Source organism: Xiphophorus couchianus, chromosome 12 (genome assembly GCF_001444195.1).
Source record: "Xiphophorus couchianus chromosome 12, X_couchianus-1.0, whole genome shotgun sequence".
Taxonomy (NCBI): domain Eukaryota; kingdom Metazoa; phylum Chordata; class Actinopteri; order Cyprinodontiformes; family Poeciliidae; genus Xiphophorus; species Xiphophorus couchianus.
In genome coordinates this window covers 2,064,698-2,079,910 of record NC_040239.1, presented here as the reverse complement: position 1 = coordinate 2,079,910, position 15,213 = coordinate 2,064,698, and the positions used below count along the sequence as shown (strand labels likewise).

General features: G+C 41.2%; 1 protein-coding gene across 3 annotated transcripts in view; it reads right to left on the bottom strand.

Moving 5' to 3' along the window:
* Nucleotides 1-3,244: 3,244 nt before the first annotated feature.
* LOC114154776 (spermatid perinuclear RNA-binding protein-like) overlaps nt 3,245-15,213 on the bottom strand; it is a 37,618-nt gene continuing 25,649 nt past the window's right edge. The window contains exons 10-18 of one of the 3 annotated variants that reach the window (XM_028034173.1): nt 15,074-15,167; nt 14,901-14,969; nt 10,715-10,923; nt 9,657-9,806; nt 9,002-9,136; nt 7,807-7,947; nt 7,604-7,727; nt 6,306-6,356; nt 3,245-3,766 (exon numbers count right to left, since the gene is read on the bottom strand). In XM_028034173.1, coding sequence (XP_027889974.1) covers nt 3,678-3,766; nt 6,306-6,356; nt 7,604-7,727; nt 7,807-7,947; nt 9,002-9,136; nt 9,657-9,806; nt 10,715-10,923; nt 14,901-14,969; nt 15,074-15,167 — 1,062 coding nt within the window. In that variant the 3' untranslated portion in view covers nt 3,245-3,677. Of the gene's footprint in view, nt 3,767-5,724; nt 6,219-6,305; nt 6,357-7,603; nt 7,728-7,806; nt 7,948-9,001; nt 9,137-9,656; nt 9,807-10,714; nt 10,924-14,900; nt 14,970-15,073; nt 15,168-15,213 lie in introns of those variants that run through there. The other 2 variants (XM_028034174.1, XM_028034175.1) reach the window with 2 other exon arrangements.

Here is a 15,213-nt window from a genome sequence, read left to right as displayed (position 1 = left end):
TTCTCATGTTTCCACGCCGACCTGCTGCTGCCGCCGGCTCTGACCTGAACCGAGTTAACGTTCAACAAACTGTTTTAGGGAAACTGAACTGAACGTGTTTGAGTCTCGGAGGCATTAAAGCATCTAAATGTTGTCTGAGTCGCAGTTTGAGGGGAAACCGTCGCCCAACGTGAGTCTGAAGGTTGTGCTTCTCCAATCAGACGCCTGATTCTCATCAAACATGGCGGCTTTCCAGGAGCAACCGAGGATTCTGGGTTAAACTGCATTAATCCATCCTGTGATGACAGCAGAATGAATGAATGAATGAATGAATGAATGAATGAGCTCATGTAGGAACGATGAAAGGAAAAACATCAAATCACAAAGTATTCCTAGAAGTGAAATGTGAGAATTGAGAATTTTACCAGAGGTGGATCCACAGTTTTTACCTGCTGAGTGAAAACTTCATGACAGGAACAAACTCAGCGTCCAGGAACGATGGAGAACCTAATTAAATCCAGTTCTAATGAGCAGCTGTATCGTCACGGAACCAGAACCAGAACCAGCTCAACATCCGGAGCTTTAAGGGTTTCTTCACAGATCATAATGAGAGTTTTTCTCTGCTGACAAACTGACTTTCCTTCAGTGCAGGGTCCCCAAAGTGGGTCCTGGAGGCCCGGCATCCTGCATGTTTTAGTCTCTCCCTGGTTTAACACGCCTGGATCAAATGAAGGCTCGTTAGAGGCGAAAGAAGAACATTGACCTGCTGAAAAGGTTGTTGGTAAAACCAGGGAGAGAATAAAACATGCAGGATGCCGGCCCTCCAGGACCCACTTTGGGCTCCCCTGCCTCAGTGGACCTGGACAGATGAGATTGTTGTGGATCCTTGGCAGCAGCAGCTGCAGCTGTCAGGATAATGAACGGATCGAGGTTCTGACCGGCCACATCTCTGCAGCGCCGCCTTCACAGTTCTGAATCAGAAAAAGTCCAATATTTCTCTCCCTCGTTACAGAAAGTGAAACTCATAAAACACATGAAGTGAAATGTGTGAAGCCTGAATTTGTTGTTTTAAAATAATAAACTAAAGTTCAGGTTCTGGAAGAAAGAAGAGAAACTTCCGTTGATCTCAGGTCAAACTCACAGGTTTGCTGTCATCTAGTGGCTAAAGTGGAAACCTGCTGAATTGTCAAAAATATTTTTCTTTTGTCAACAAAAAGCTGAAAAATATTTTTATCGCTTATTTGTCCTCATCTGTTCATGCCTCCTTCTCTCTCGTCTTCATATTTCATTTTCTAACATCTCTATAATATTATTTTGTCCAGATTATAACTTTTTAAAACTCTTATTCATCGTATTTCCTCTCCAATTTCTACATAATGAAATTAAATAACACGGATTTACCGTGAAATAGATGGTATCTTATTGTGAAATATTTGCTATTTAAAATCTTTTTTCCTTTCCGTTCAAAACAAAGTTTGATGTTAAAGTTGACCAGCAGAGGGAGCTGCTGTCACATTTGCGGACTAGAAAGATTTGAGTCTTATAAAAAAATAAAGTGCTGCTGACTTTATGCTATATTTTCAATATGTGTAATGAAGCTTTTTTATTTTTCATAATTGTTTCTATAACTTTGTTGTTTTAGGTTAAACATAGAAAACATTTATTGTATTTATTAATCTTCTGATTTCATAGATTCAGGTCTTACAATTGGTTAATCGGATAAATAAAAAGCCACTTTGTGCAGATTTAATCATCTACAGCTAAAGAAAGAGCTGAGTTTTTTTTTTCTTAAACCAGGTGAAGCTAAAACTGAGGAGTTTTGGGTAAAAACAGGCAAAAGTTTTCATTTCATCTGAAAAGATAAAACAGATATATTTTTGTAAAGTTTTGTCTTAATTAGTGAGTTTGTTGTTCTTTCAGCAAATGGCCGTTTTGGACGTTTCAGTTAACGATTAATCGATTAGTAAATCAGTGAATGGCCTTGGAGTCTTAATGTCTAAATGTTTCTGTTTTAGAGAAACTGACAGAAACTCTCCAGAAACTTTTCCTAACATTTCAGGATATTTTAATGCTTATTTGTTATATAAGTGCATATCTATAAACACAATAAATCTAATAATAATTCAGTGAAAGTGTTTAGAGGCCGGTTCGTTCCTCGTCCTGCTCCTGGACTTCTCTTTGTCCCGATCTGCTGTCAGAACGGTTTGCTTTGGACTAACAAGGTGATTAAACCCACGGTGAACCTGACCGCTCACGCAGCGTGACAAACTGCCGCCATGCGCCCACGTTGCGTAATCCAACGCCTTCTGGCTCCGCGTCCCGCCGCTAAAAATACCGAGAGGATCTGGAGGCTCCGTCTGAAACGAGCAGCGGGCCGAGGCGCAGCTGTCAGCTCGGTGTCAGGAATGACGCGGAGCTCCGCTCTGAGGTCAGCAGAGGTCAGGCGGGGTCAAGGTTTCCCCCTGAGGTGTGAACAGCAGAATGGAGGAGTGTGTGCACACACTCTGCAGAAAGTCTCTGCTGGCCCTCAGAGCTGCTGCTCAACAGAACCAAAAGGCTTCAGGCTCAAACTGCCTGTTTAATCTGATCCAACCAAAGAGTTGATTTCACTGGACAACATGATTCTGTAACATCAGTGGGATGTTCAGCTTATGGTGGAAAATGTCCAAACATCAAGATTTAAAGAGATGTTCTGTAAAAGCAACTTTTTACATCATAACTCTATTCACAAAGAACAAACCTGGAGCGTAGCGTTGAGTCTTTCATGCAGAAATCCTTTAATCTCCATGGCAACCATTCAGCTGTGCAAAACACCTGGGTGGACCTAGCTCCGCCTTCGAGGCGCAGCTCCTCCTCAGAGCTTCTGTCTCACAGAGCAACCTTCACTCCTTCAGACTAGCCTGTAGTAAAACTGCTGAGCTCATTATAGGAGCTGCTGCTCAGTAAAATGCTGGTAAAAATGTTAAAGTTAATTTAGGAGCCATGTTGTGAGAACTTCCTGAAGGCGGAGCTTCAGAAAGAGCAGGAGTTTTTAAAGAGACAGAGGCCCAATTTCTAGACATTAAATCATAAGTCATATTTTACATATATAGCATTTTTAAAACAACTGAATTAAGTAACATAGTTACTTAGTTGTGCTCTAAAATAGAAACACACAATAACTGCCCCCTAAAAAAAATCCTGCTATTTGTTCTCAGATGGATTCCAACAAAACAATAAAATGATTGAAAATGTAGTTTTTAAATTCTCCAGCTCAGGACCAAAGTTACCGCTGAGATACAGGAATGTTTAATACAGGATTAAATACCATCATCATCTGATACAGCGATATGCAAATATGTGTTTTGAATACAAAGTTACAGTCATGGCTGTATTTACATTCATAAATATGTTAATAAATATGTTCAGCTGCTGCTGAGTTTATACTGAAACAGTAAATATTTCCACAGAGTTTCTGGGCTGCTTGAGTTTCTCTCCGAGACGTTTTGGGCCCCTGAGGCCCCTGAAGGCAGCCAGAGTATTGCTTTGTTTTCCTCAGGAACCAGAACTGGACCTGTGCTGCCCGAAGCGCCGCCATCGTCCTCCATATTGCTTTCAGTGCTGCTGCTGCTGGCCAAGGAGGAAACCGACAGTTTGAGAGGACCGGAGTTCAAACCAGGCTTCGGGTCTGGATTCTGGTTCCTGTCTGGAGCCGGAGGTCAGAACAGATCCTGAGGGCCCAGGTGGATGATGATGGGCGTGGCGATGGGCTGCGGCTGGTAGTATGCACTGTCGATGTACAGGCCGCCTGCAGACAGGCAACAACATCTGGTCACAGAAACATCTGCTGGACTAAATGGACTTCAGAATCAGAACCAGTTTGACGGAAAACTTAAAGGTATAATGACTCTCCTAACATCTATTAGATCCTCTTTTACTTTCATTCTTCGATACCTTTAGGGGTGATCACCGCTAACTAAAAAGCTAGCTGTGCTAACCCTGAAGCACTAATCATAAACATTAGTTCTGCTAACGCTAAAGCACTACACCAACATGCTATTTAGTAGAAGCTAATGCTAAAGCGTTAAATTAAGTTTCAGTTTTATAGCTGTTTGATATCGCAAACAACTATAAGCAATGCATTCTGGGTACAGAATAAATGTACCTTGCTGCAGCATGAACAGACTGCCACTTCAAAATAAGAGCATGAATATAAACCTTACTTGAAGATTTATTTAACAGTTGATGAGCAAAACTTCAACACAGATGTTGAACTTTATTCAGCTGAAACTTTACTAAACTGCTAAATGTTTTCAAAGTAAACAACAAACATGATCTCTGTGATTAGCAGAGATGATCCTGGATGCATTTCATGGTTTTTACCAAAATCACCATTAAGTGAAGGAACCTTAGATCACTAATTTTCTAGTTCAGTCTGTGGACTTTTCCAAATCAAAAGAACTCTGATAAATCAGTGTTGAGTCTCGGTGTGATGATGTTCCAAACTCTGTGAAATATTCAGAAACATCCTGGATTCATTAAATGTGCGGCAAACTAGCGGTATTGTAGAGGGCCGCACTGGGTTAACGCGGTGAATTTCAAGACTGTCCGACGCCTGCTTCAATACACTCCAAGTCGCTTCAGGTTGTTGTTGCAATCATCAATTTATTCCACTTGACTGTCATACTTCAGATTTTACATGGACTGACACATACTGACCAGGCTAAACCATACAATGGTGCCAACAATAAGCGACATTACAACACGGTCAACAGAAATTATGACCACCACCGGCGCACCCACTTCCTCATACATACAATCAGCGCACCAGTATGGCTCCCATTCATACCTTAGTGACAGTCACGCCCACCTCGACACACCCACCACCCAAGTGTCAAAGCCGTGTGCTCCTGCTACATCAGTAACTGCTCATTTCAACCATAAGGCTCTTACATTCATGTTTATAAATGTTTGTAAATGAAGACATTTTCATTCCCTTCCTCCTGCAGTCGGAGGTTCCTGGTCCAAACTGAACATCTAATGTTCTTTAGCCCTGGATGGGATCGTCTCCTTCACTGGTTTTATCTCTGATAAAAACCCAGGAGATTCGGGTCAGAACAGAACCGTCCGCTGTAGAGTGAAGGTAGATTATGACATCACTTCCTCCTGAAACACTGCTGTCATGTGACCACAGAGTTAAAGTATCAGAACTGGTTTTCCTGCTGAAAAGCTTATTGTAAAAATAATAATAATAAAAAAATCAATCAACATTTGACAAAAATATTTTTATTTAAAAAGATTATTATTAACAGCCAGGTCAAAATAAAACAGTAGCAAATGTAAACAGTTGATATGACATGAAAGGAAAAATGTTTTCTGTGCAACTGATCGCTGTAAACTTTTCAACACCAAAAAACCAAAAACCAAAAACAAGCGAATGAATCACAGGAGGGAAAGTTAAAGGAATATCCGACACATTCTGGGTTTCACTGCTTCATCACAGCTTCGTCACTGCAGAGGGTTCTGGCTCAAACTAACTGTGTTTTTATCCTCAACACAACAAACATCTTAAACACAAAATATAAAACCAAAAATGACAAAAACCCACAAACTAAAACATAAACAGGCTGCTGGAAGAGCTGCTCTCCCTGAAACAAACAGGATTTCATCCAGGCTGTAACTTCGGCTCCATTCAGCAGGATGTTCAACTTTCAAACTTTCTAACCTGCAGCAGGTAAAAAAACTCTTGTCCAAAAGCTGCTGATAATAAATCTAATCTGCATCAGATCCGTTTATTTCCTTCAGCCTGATATGATTTAACATAATCATCCTGAAAATATTAAAATGTCATAAACGTTGGTGTTTATGGATCAGTGGAGCCGGGCTGTGACTGATTCTCCTCTGCATGTGGAATGTTGAGTCACTTTATGCAGATTTGAAGGTGTGAAAACGAGAAGATGTTTCTGGGTCCAAATGTTTTGGATTATTGAACATAATTCTTCTTCTTTTGTCTTTAAAGCTGCAGAATTAAACTCATCTACAGTTTGTAGCCGAAATGTTTGATGTCAGACGCTGATCCTCAGCTTTAGTGGGGATATTCCTTTAACGGGTGGAGGGGGTGGGGCTAGTAGGGGTAAAAGTGGGCGGGACTAATAGGGATACAAGTGGGCGGGGCTAGTAGGGGTACAGGTGGGTGACGGGGTAAATGGGGGGGACTCTGATGACGGGAACAACTACTGAGGGCAATCTGGAGGGAAGACCTGAGGAAGAGCCAAAGAACAGAAGCTGGAGTGATGGGATGATGGATGGATTATTGATTATTGATCAGAGAGGCAGAGGGGGCTTACTGTAGGCAGGGAGGGGGGCAGCAGGGCTGTAGCCGTACGGTGCACCGAAACCTGCAGAGGAGATAAAATTTCTGTCACCATCAGAAAACAGTTTAATCTGTTTTCCTCAATCTGACGGTCAGAGAAAACCTCCAGACATGCAGCTGGTTTCCTCAGGGGGATTAGGGCAGAAATATCAGAAATGTATTAATAACCTGAGGAGAAAAACTGCAGCACAACTCCAGTTTGTTTCAGAAAGAAGCTGAAAATATCAGAACTACAAAAACATGCAGCTTCCAGTACAGGTGACATTATGCTTCATTTTAAACGAGATGGGAAAAATCTACACACTAAATGAAGCAATACAATAAATGTCCACCCTTACGTCCTTATTTGAAAAGCAGAAGTGGAGCCTCCAGCATAACCAACAAGAACAAAGCTGTGGTTTCTGAATGGTAAGTCAACAACTAAAGACTTTCTTTTCCAGCAGCCATTGTACAGCGCGTGCAGCGGTAAAACTAGCTCCACTTGGGTTGCTAGGTAACGAGGGTGATTGTGACTTGATGATCTGGAGGTTTTTGAAACGGCTCGTTTTCCAGACACAATAAACATTCATTTCTTGCCAGAAAACAACTGGGTATTTTTCTGTTAATAAAACCAAAGAATGGAAGTAGAATTTTTAAAACTAAAGTTTCTGCTAAACATTTTTTAGACTGAGTTTAGATCAAAACTGACGGTTTGTTTCTTCTTCTGCAGTTTGTCACGTCTTTGGGTTTTTACATCAGTCCAAACATGTTTACAACAGTAAAGCTCATTAAGTCTGAAACACAAAACTCTGAGACGGCCTTACTGAAGCAGAGTTCTGGACAGTTTAGCCTAAATATAAACTTTCAAAGCATTCAAAACATTTTTAACTAATCTAAACTAAATGTTTATGGATTATAGATTTTTACAGTTTGTGCTCCAACATGTTTTGTGTTAAAGTCTCAGAGAGGAAACCAGACTAACGTTCTCACAGTGAACCTTCGTCTCCAGCAGGAACAGAAGGTGTTCATTTCAGTCATGAACAGTGATGCTGCGGGCTTCCTCTGCTGCCAAGAAAATGTGCCAATCGCCATGGCAACCAGAAACTAAGCTTGTAGGATTTCAGCAGGTTCGTCTTTCAGGTATGAATCCATCACAAGGAAACAGAAACGAGCCGCTGCAACGTTCAGAAGATCTTTAAAGGAAATTCTAGTTTTTTCTTCATGTTTTGATCCAAACAGCAGAAAAATCTTCATTTAATCCTGAAAGATTATTTAATCTGCAGCCGGACCCACCTGGGGGGATGTAGCCGTGTGTGGGGGGCGTGCTGATGTACGGCGCTCTGGGCAGGACGGGGACCCGTGGAGGTCTGGCGGCGAGCGTCGGGATGGTCAGCACGGAGGTCAGGGGTCGCTTCGGCTGCACAGACACAGAGAGTAGAGCTGAACTGAAGCCACTGGCCAGCGGGGGGCGCAGTCTCCCTCAGAGCTGAACTCACTGCTGGGTTGAGGCGTTTCTTCTTCACGTTGGTCGGTTTGGATCCGGAGAACAGGCTGTTGAGAGCGGCGAGCGCCGCGCTGGCTTTGGCTACCTTCTTATTGGGACCGGTTCCCCGGAACACCTGCTTATCCACCTCCACCTGCAGGGGGAGACAGAGGGTCACGGGTCAGAGGGTCACAGGTCAGATCAGATGCATGCCTGAGGCGCTGCAGCGACATTTTCAGGGTCCGTAAAGTTTTCCCACAGTAAAATAAATCATTTTTCAAGGTACGTTTTCAAACTTTGGAGATAAAAACAAGACAAAGTCAGAATTTCTTTTAATGTCATTGTGTACGAATAATGCAAAACCAAATTTAAATTACAAAAAATACAGTTTCAATTCACTATGACATGATTATTAACACTGTCTATGCTCTACAGCAGGGAGAAACTAAACTAAACTAAATATAATACAATTTTACATTTGGAATGTTTCTCACCATCTGACTGGTCCGACAATAAAACACTAATTTAATAAAAACTCCCCAGTTTCAATATCGCTCTTTAACATAAATATTAAACTATTAATAAGTCACTGAGTTGCTAGGAATAATAAATATTCATCGTATTAAAACAATCCAAACAAATCATGTGAAGATAAATAACCTTCCTGCTCAAATTAGAAGCTGAAACACAAAATACAAAAAAAGTTTTTAAAAAACTCACTTAGCAAATAGAAATAATTTTGGTGATTCTAACTGACCTAAACAAGAAAAGTTTGATTTAATTTCAGACAGTGAGAAAATTTTTTGTTATTTTTTTAATAAAATGTATAAAAATATCTGATTCCGACTGTAAATGATCTTATAAAATGTAATCAAATGTTAGATTGCACTTTATTCCAAAACTGGGCGAGGTGAGCATCAAGAACTTTCAAGGATTTTATACTGAAATCAAACCTTGAACATAAATAATTAAAATCAAAACACTTTTAAACATTTTTAAGAGTTTTGAAGGATTTCCAGCTCCTGTCTGAAGCCTGAATTCATCCTTAAATCTCCAGAGATCTGCAGGAAGCTTCCAACGTCAAACACTTCCTCCCTCATCACTTCCTACTGAGCTGCAGTGAGAGGACAGGAAACCTAACAGCATCTGTGTGTGTGTGTGTGTGTGTGTGGGTGTGTGTGTCTGTGTGTGTGTGGGTGTGTTCATGCCTCTATGATGAAGCGTTTGTCGTAGCTGCTGCCGCTCTCTGAGATCAGCTCGTACTTCAGGCCGCGCCGCTTCTCGTTCAGCTCCATCACCGGGTTTTTCCCGCCCGCCGTCAGGATCGGACCCGGAGCTCTGGACTGAGACACAGAGGCATGCTGGGAGTTAACGGGTTGTCCTGGTTCTGATCCGGTTAATCCAGATCAGAACCCGGACCTTCAGAGTCCCTGTTGATGTTAAATTAACAGCACCTTATATAATTATTCATAACCTTAAATTTGATTCAACATTTAGTCAAATCACCACAATCTGATGGATTTTACTGCAATAATAAATCATTTGATGGTTTGATTAATTAAACTCAATTTCCATTTGTATGATTTATTGTTTTTCTCTTTTCTCTCTTTCAACCAAAAACTGGACGATAAACGTTTGGTGTTGATTTTTTTACTCTAAGAATCAACAGGAGACATAAAGCAGGAATCTGAACTGACATGGATTTGAGGAAACAGGAAGTCGTTGTTTATAAATTAATCATCTAAATATCATAAACAACAGAGGAGAAAAAAAACAAAACACCTTCCCACCTCAGACTGATCAGATTTCCAGTTTGTTTTATGCTATAAAGACACTTTATGGTGTGTGTGTGTGTGTTCCCACCTCCTGCGTCTCCGTGGAGGAGGTGACGGATGTGGAGCTGGAGCTGGTGGACATCTTGTCGTTCTTTCCTTCTCCGTCAGACTTCTCATCGGCGCTCAGAGAGTCCAGGTCCCCGTCTGAGGCGAGCACGAAACCCAGAGCCTGAAGGGCCTGAAAGGAACCAGAGACGAGACTTTACCGTTACCATGGAGATGAGCGCCTGAACGGAGTGTCTCTGAGCAAGGCACCAAGCAGCGGTGGGAACCGCTAACTAAGAAGCTAGCCGCTCTGAAGCTAATGCTAGAGCGCTACACCAGCACGATGTTTAGCAGAAGCTAATGCTAAAGCGCTAGCGTTAGCCACGTTGACATCCACCATATGTAAAAGACATGTGCTACCTCATAGTATAGCGCCCCCAGCAGGATCAGGTTTGGAATTGCACAGCTACCTGGACTGTTTGCGCTGCAGGAAGTGATTCTTGGTTTCAGTTTTATAGCTGTTGAGTTTTGCTGACGCTAAAGCCTCGGTCAGGAAACAAGAATATTCTGGAAGGATCTGACAAACTTCTTCCATCAAAAAAACTTTACAATTACTTTAACAAGTAAGGCTGATTTATTTGTAATGGAAAAATGTGACCTTAGTGATACAGAAAATGTATGTTGTCAACTTTTTAGTTATTCACAGTAAACATCATTCACACCTCCAAACATCTGCAACAAAAATCTAATTTCCAGATCTGATTATCTTCAGGACTCTATCCAGACCATAACATAAAGTTTAAATCCTAAAGCCATTGACAGAAATACAACCTGTGAGATGAATTTCATTTGAACATAATTTCTATATTCTTCGATGCTCAGTTATTATATTTACGGTTATGTTTTCTTCTCCACTGTTTTTATTTTGTTCCTTGTTTTAAATAAAGTGAAAAAAAATTGTGAAGATATGGAACTGCAACTTAAACAGACGTCACCCCCTTCAAAATAAGAGCATGACTAAAACATCTAACTTGGAGAATATTCAACAGAACCGTCGGGTCTGGAGAACCGGGCCGTCGGGTCTGGAGAACCAGGCCGTACCTTCAGGGCCACCTGCAGCTTGGCCGTCCTCTTGGAGTTCCCGCTGGCCTGGTATGTGGTTCCCTGGATCTCTACAGACATGGTGAAGACCGGAGCGTGGACCGGACCCGACTGACACAGCAGGCGGTACTGAAGGCCCGGATGGATCTGGTTCAGACGCATCAGAGCGTTCATGGGATGGTTCGGGTCGGTCATCCTCCAGTCCAGCACTGCAGAAACAAAGACGCAGATATTAAACCCAAAGATCGCTCAACAAAAACATCATCTGGACCCAGAAGGTTTAAATGTTTCTGTAGTTTCCACTCAGACTCCAATTCTTCCTCAGTGCTTTTCTGTCTGACAAAACCTGGAGCTGTGGATTTATTTTACCAGAGTGATGCTGCATGTTCTGCATCACTACTCAGCAGCTTTTCTTCATTTTAATCCGTCCTCAAGTAAATTCCCACCATCAGCAGCCCTTAACGTTTCTTCAGAGAACCATAATGAGCTGATGTGATAAAACATCAGAGAAAAAACTCTTCTCTGCTCCCAGTGGTTGAACTTACAGCAGATTATTCAGGTAAAAATTCATTAAAAACAGAAATAAAACCTGAATTTTGTATTTTTAGACAGAAAAAACAAACAGTTGTCTTAAGGTTCAACAATAAAACTCCAGCAGAGAGGAAAGAAACAGCCGAAAAACAAAGCCAGCTCCAGTGGACGGATCGGATCGTGAGGGTCGTTAGGTCTGGATCCCACCTGAGGGATGTTTTCTGCAACACCAGACAGAAGCAATCAATCCTCAGAGGGGTTTCTGATCCTGGAGCAGCAGGCGTTTAACGGCTGCTCTGGTACAAATGTTGGAGTGTTTATGGCTCTGAACGTGTCGACCATTTTAATCCCAGAACCATGAGAGATATTAACCTGTCCTGTTTTTATTCAGTCAAAAGTCACAAATAATATTTATACACAGTTAAATCTGTAACAAAAGTAGTTTTTTTTTTTGCCAGTATGCTGCTGCACAGGTGTAAGTTAACAGGATGCCAGGATGGAAAAGCATGGAGGAACAACTGCTGCTGTTTGTTAAGAGTGCAGCAGGATTTTATTTTATTTATCATCTGAGTCCAGAAAAATATTATTTCCAGAGGAAAACTTCTTATTTATACACAGAATATGGAAGCATGACTTATGTTTGTAAGTCTGTATCTGAATGGAGGTCGAGACTTCTGGAACAATCTGCTTAATTTAATGTACCACAAAATAACTGCATGTTTAATTAATTTATTAGACAATTTATTAAATATGCCACTAAATCATTAAAATGTACAGCTAGAATAGTCGATTCCTGTTCCTGCAGCGTCGTCATGAAATTATTTCTTCTGTCAATCTAGGCTGTTAAAGCTGAGGGGCGGAGCTAAAGCGGACAATGGGTGGGTCTAATTGTGGGCGGGGCTAAAACTAAGTTAGGGGCGGGGCTAATTGTGGGCTGTGCTAAAGCTAAGTTAGAGGCGAGGCTAATTGTGGGCTGTGCTAAAGCTAAGTTAGAGGCGGGGCTAATTGTGGGCGGGGCGAGAGTGGAGTTAGGGGCTAATATTGATACGCTGAACTTGACTAGTTTAGCCTGATTCTTTGAAAATTATGGCTTCTTTATTTATGGAGGATTTTTATGGCTGAAAATGATTTTTTTTAAAAACAACTTATGTTTTTGAATATAGATATAATAAATGCACATTTTAAAAATATGTTTTGTGTAAATGTATTTCAAAACTGAAAGTGGCAGTAATACGTTTTCAGATCTGATTTTCTTCATTAGGTTGGAAACTCTGTGCTTTAATCAGAAGAAAATGAAAGATGTTTTTCATCGTTCTTGACTTTTTTTTCTTGGAAAACAGAAATAAAATGATAGTACTTTAAAAATGATGACAAATTTTGTACAGCTGATTTTTATCAAAATTATAAGCTGTCCTTTGTCAAAAGGTCGGGGAACAGAGAGAGTGATGGGAGCAGCAGCTTTGTCCTGAGGAGAGCAGATGGAGACAGATGGAGAGGAAGAGGATGGAGGTGCTGATGGGTTTTTTGGGGGGTGACGGGGTGATGGGGGTGTTAATGCCCTGACTGACTGTTGAAGGAAGCAGTGAGATAATTGTGATGCTGCAGCCAGCAGGATTGATCCCTCCAGTAAAATGGCCGATTAGAGCTGCTGATTATTTCGAAACATCAAACAGAACAAAAGAAACCTGCCTTCAAATGAAGCAACCAATAAATAACCAATAATTATCAGCTGCAGATCAATAAATGTTTCAAATATTCAGAATTTAAAGGGGCAGTGTCATTTAAAACATAAGTTTTAATATTTCCATGTTTTAATGTTATTGCCTCATCACAAACTTTATTCTCTCATGCGTGTTTGAGAAATCCTGTTATCTCTATGGCAACCATTCAGCTGTGAAAAACGCCTGGGTGGACCTAGCCCCGCCTCCACCACTCAACTCCTTCAGACTAGCCAGCATCAATTAGCAAACACCTGAGCTCATAACAGGAGCTGCTGCTCTGAGCAACCACGGTAAAAATGTTGTTAAAGGGTTAATAGAGGAGCCATGTTGTGACGATTTCCTGAAGGTGGAGCTTCAGAAAGAGCAGGAGTTTCTTAAAGAGACAGAAGCCCAATTTTAAGGTGTTTAATTATAAAGTAAAATTTCTTTCAAGTCATATTTGATATATAACATTTTTATATTAACTGATGGTAATGTAGCTCCTTGATTGTGCTATAAAATGGAACTATGTGCCTGGAAAACACAGCACATAGTGTTTTCTGGACACTCCTTTAAAGGCGGAGCGTCCAGATTCTGGGTGTTCAGGAAACGATTGGGATGTTCAAAAACATCCAGAAAGGTCGGAGGAAGACGGAGGACAGAGCAGGACTATGTTAAACGTTAACTTCTCTGACATTCCAACTACCAGAAGCTGGTCATAAATATCACTGTTTAAATATCATGAAATATAAAAACATTTATTTCAGCCAGTAACATCCAGAGGCAACTTCCTCCATCAACCCAGGAACAGCCTGGCTTCATGGAGCTCTGTGGCTCAAGGATTAGGGTTAATAAACCGAACTTCAGATTAACATCTCTGATTAATGAAGACTGGAGTTTGTTTCTCCCTGATGAAACCTTGCAGGCTGTTTGGAGCCGCCTGGTTTCTAGGAAACATTCACAGCCTCAACGCTTTCAATTCCACTGAGTCACTTTTTCACCTTTTACACAAAGCCTGTTCAGCATCACCTTGTTTACCATCAGCGGGTGTTTAGAAACACACACACGCCTGCACCCCCACGCACACACACACACACACACGCACCCACAGACAGACAGAACAGAGGAGCTCTCTGACTTCACAAAGTCTTCAGTCGATACCCATTTATCTGCTGCTATTAGACTCTGCGCTCCGGCTGTCTCACAGTAATCTGCTGTTTCTGAAGCTTTCTCACAATATTCTGCTTTTATGTTCAACATTTTGCCTTTTTCCGTCTCAGGAAGATTGTTTCAAATATTTTCAGACATTGGGATCTTCAAACAAGGTCAGAGAGAAACAAATCTCTGGCTGCATCCACAGATCAGTTTCTTAAACATTTTTTTTTGTGTGGTTGTTCAAGTTACCAATTAAACAAATTTCTACAAAGCGACCCGCAGAAACGTCACAGCGGAGCTCTGTTGCACCATTATTATTATTATTATTATTATTATGAAAGGTCAACCAGCCCCCAACATATTGTCCAAATCGAAGAAAATTGTTGTCAAATGTTTGTGCTTCGTTTGTTCAGTAAAAATTTTAATTTGTGCTGCTATCATTTATCATTTATCCATAAAAAAGTTCCCAGAGGTCATCAGAGGTCAACCAACCTTTCATTCTGTTAATAATGTGATTATTTACAAACAAATTTGGTGTTGATCGACTCAACTATTATTGTGCCGCAAATTTTTTTGTTTGTGCTGCTTTTGATTTGAAGATATTGATGATGACCTCTGGGAACCTTTTTATTAAAATCTTCAAAATGACAGCAGAATAAATTAAAATTTCTGCTGCATAAAAGTTTGACACCAATTTAAAGGAGGTGGGGTGGGGGGGCTTCACTCAGGGTTTGAACTGAAGATAAAAACAAACTAAAAACTCGGATCAGGTCTGATCTGCTTCCAGGAAGTTAAATCACCTTTCATCCGTTTGGTGAAGTCTCTGTCGTCACAGCCTGAGTCGTCCCGGAGCCTCTTCAGGCAGCCGCCTGCAAGCAGAAACAAACATGGAGGTTTCACACAGACTGCAAGAGGAGGAGGAGGAGGAGGAAGAAAACATCCAAAACAAACAGAAAACTTCCTGAACTCTGACCTTCCAGCAGCCGTGGAGAAACCTTGGTGGGCGGCAGAGGATCCATGTTCAGAATCTTGTAGAGCTGACCGAACGCAATGAGGCGCAGCACATGCTGAAACACACACACACACGCACACACACACACACACACACACACA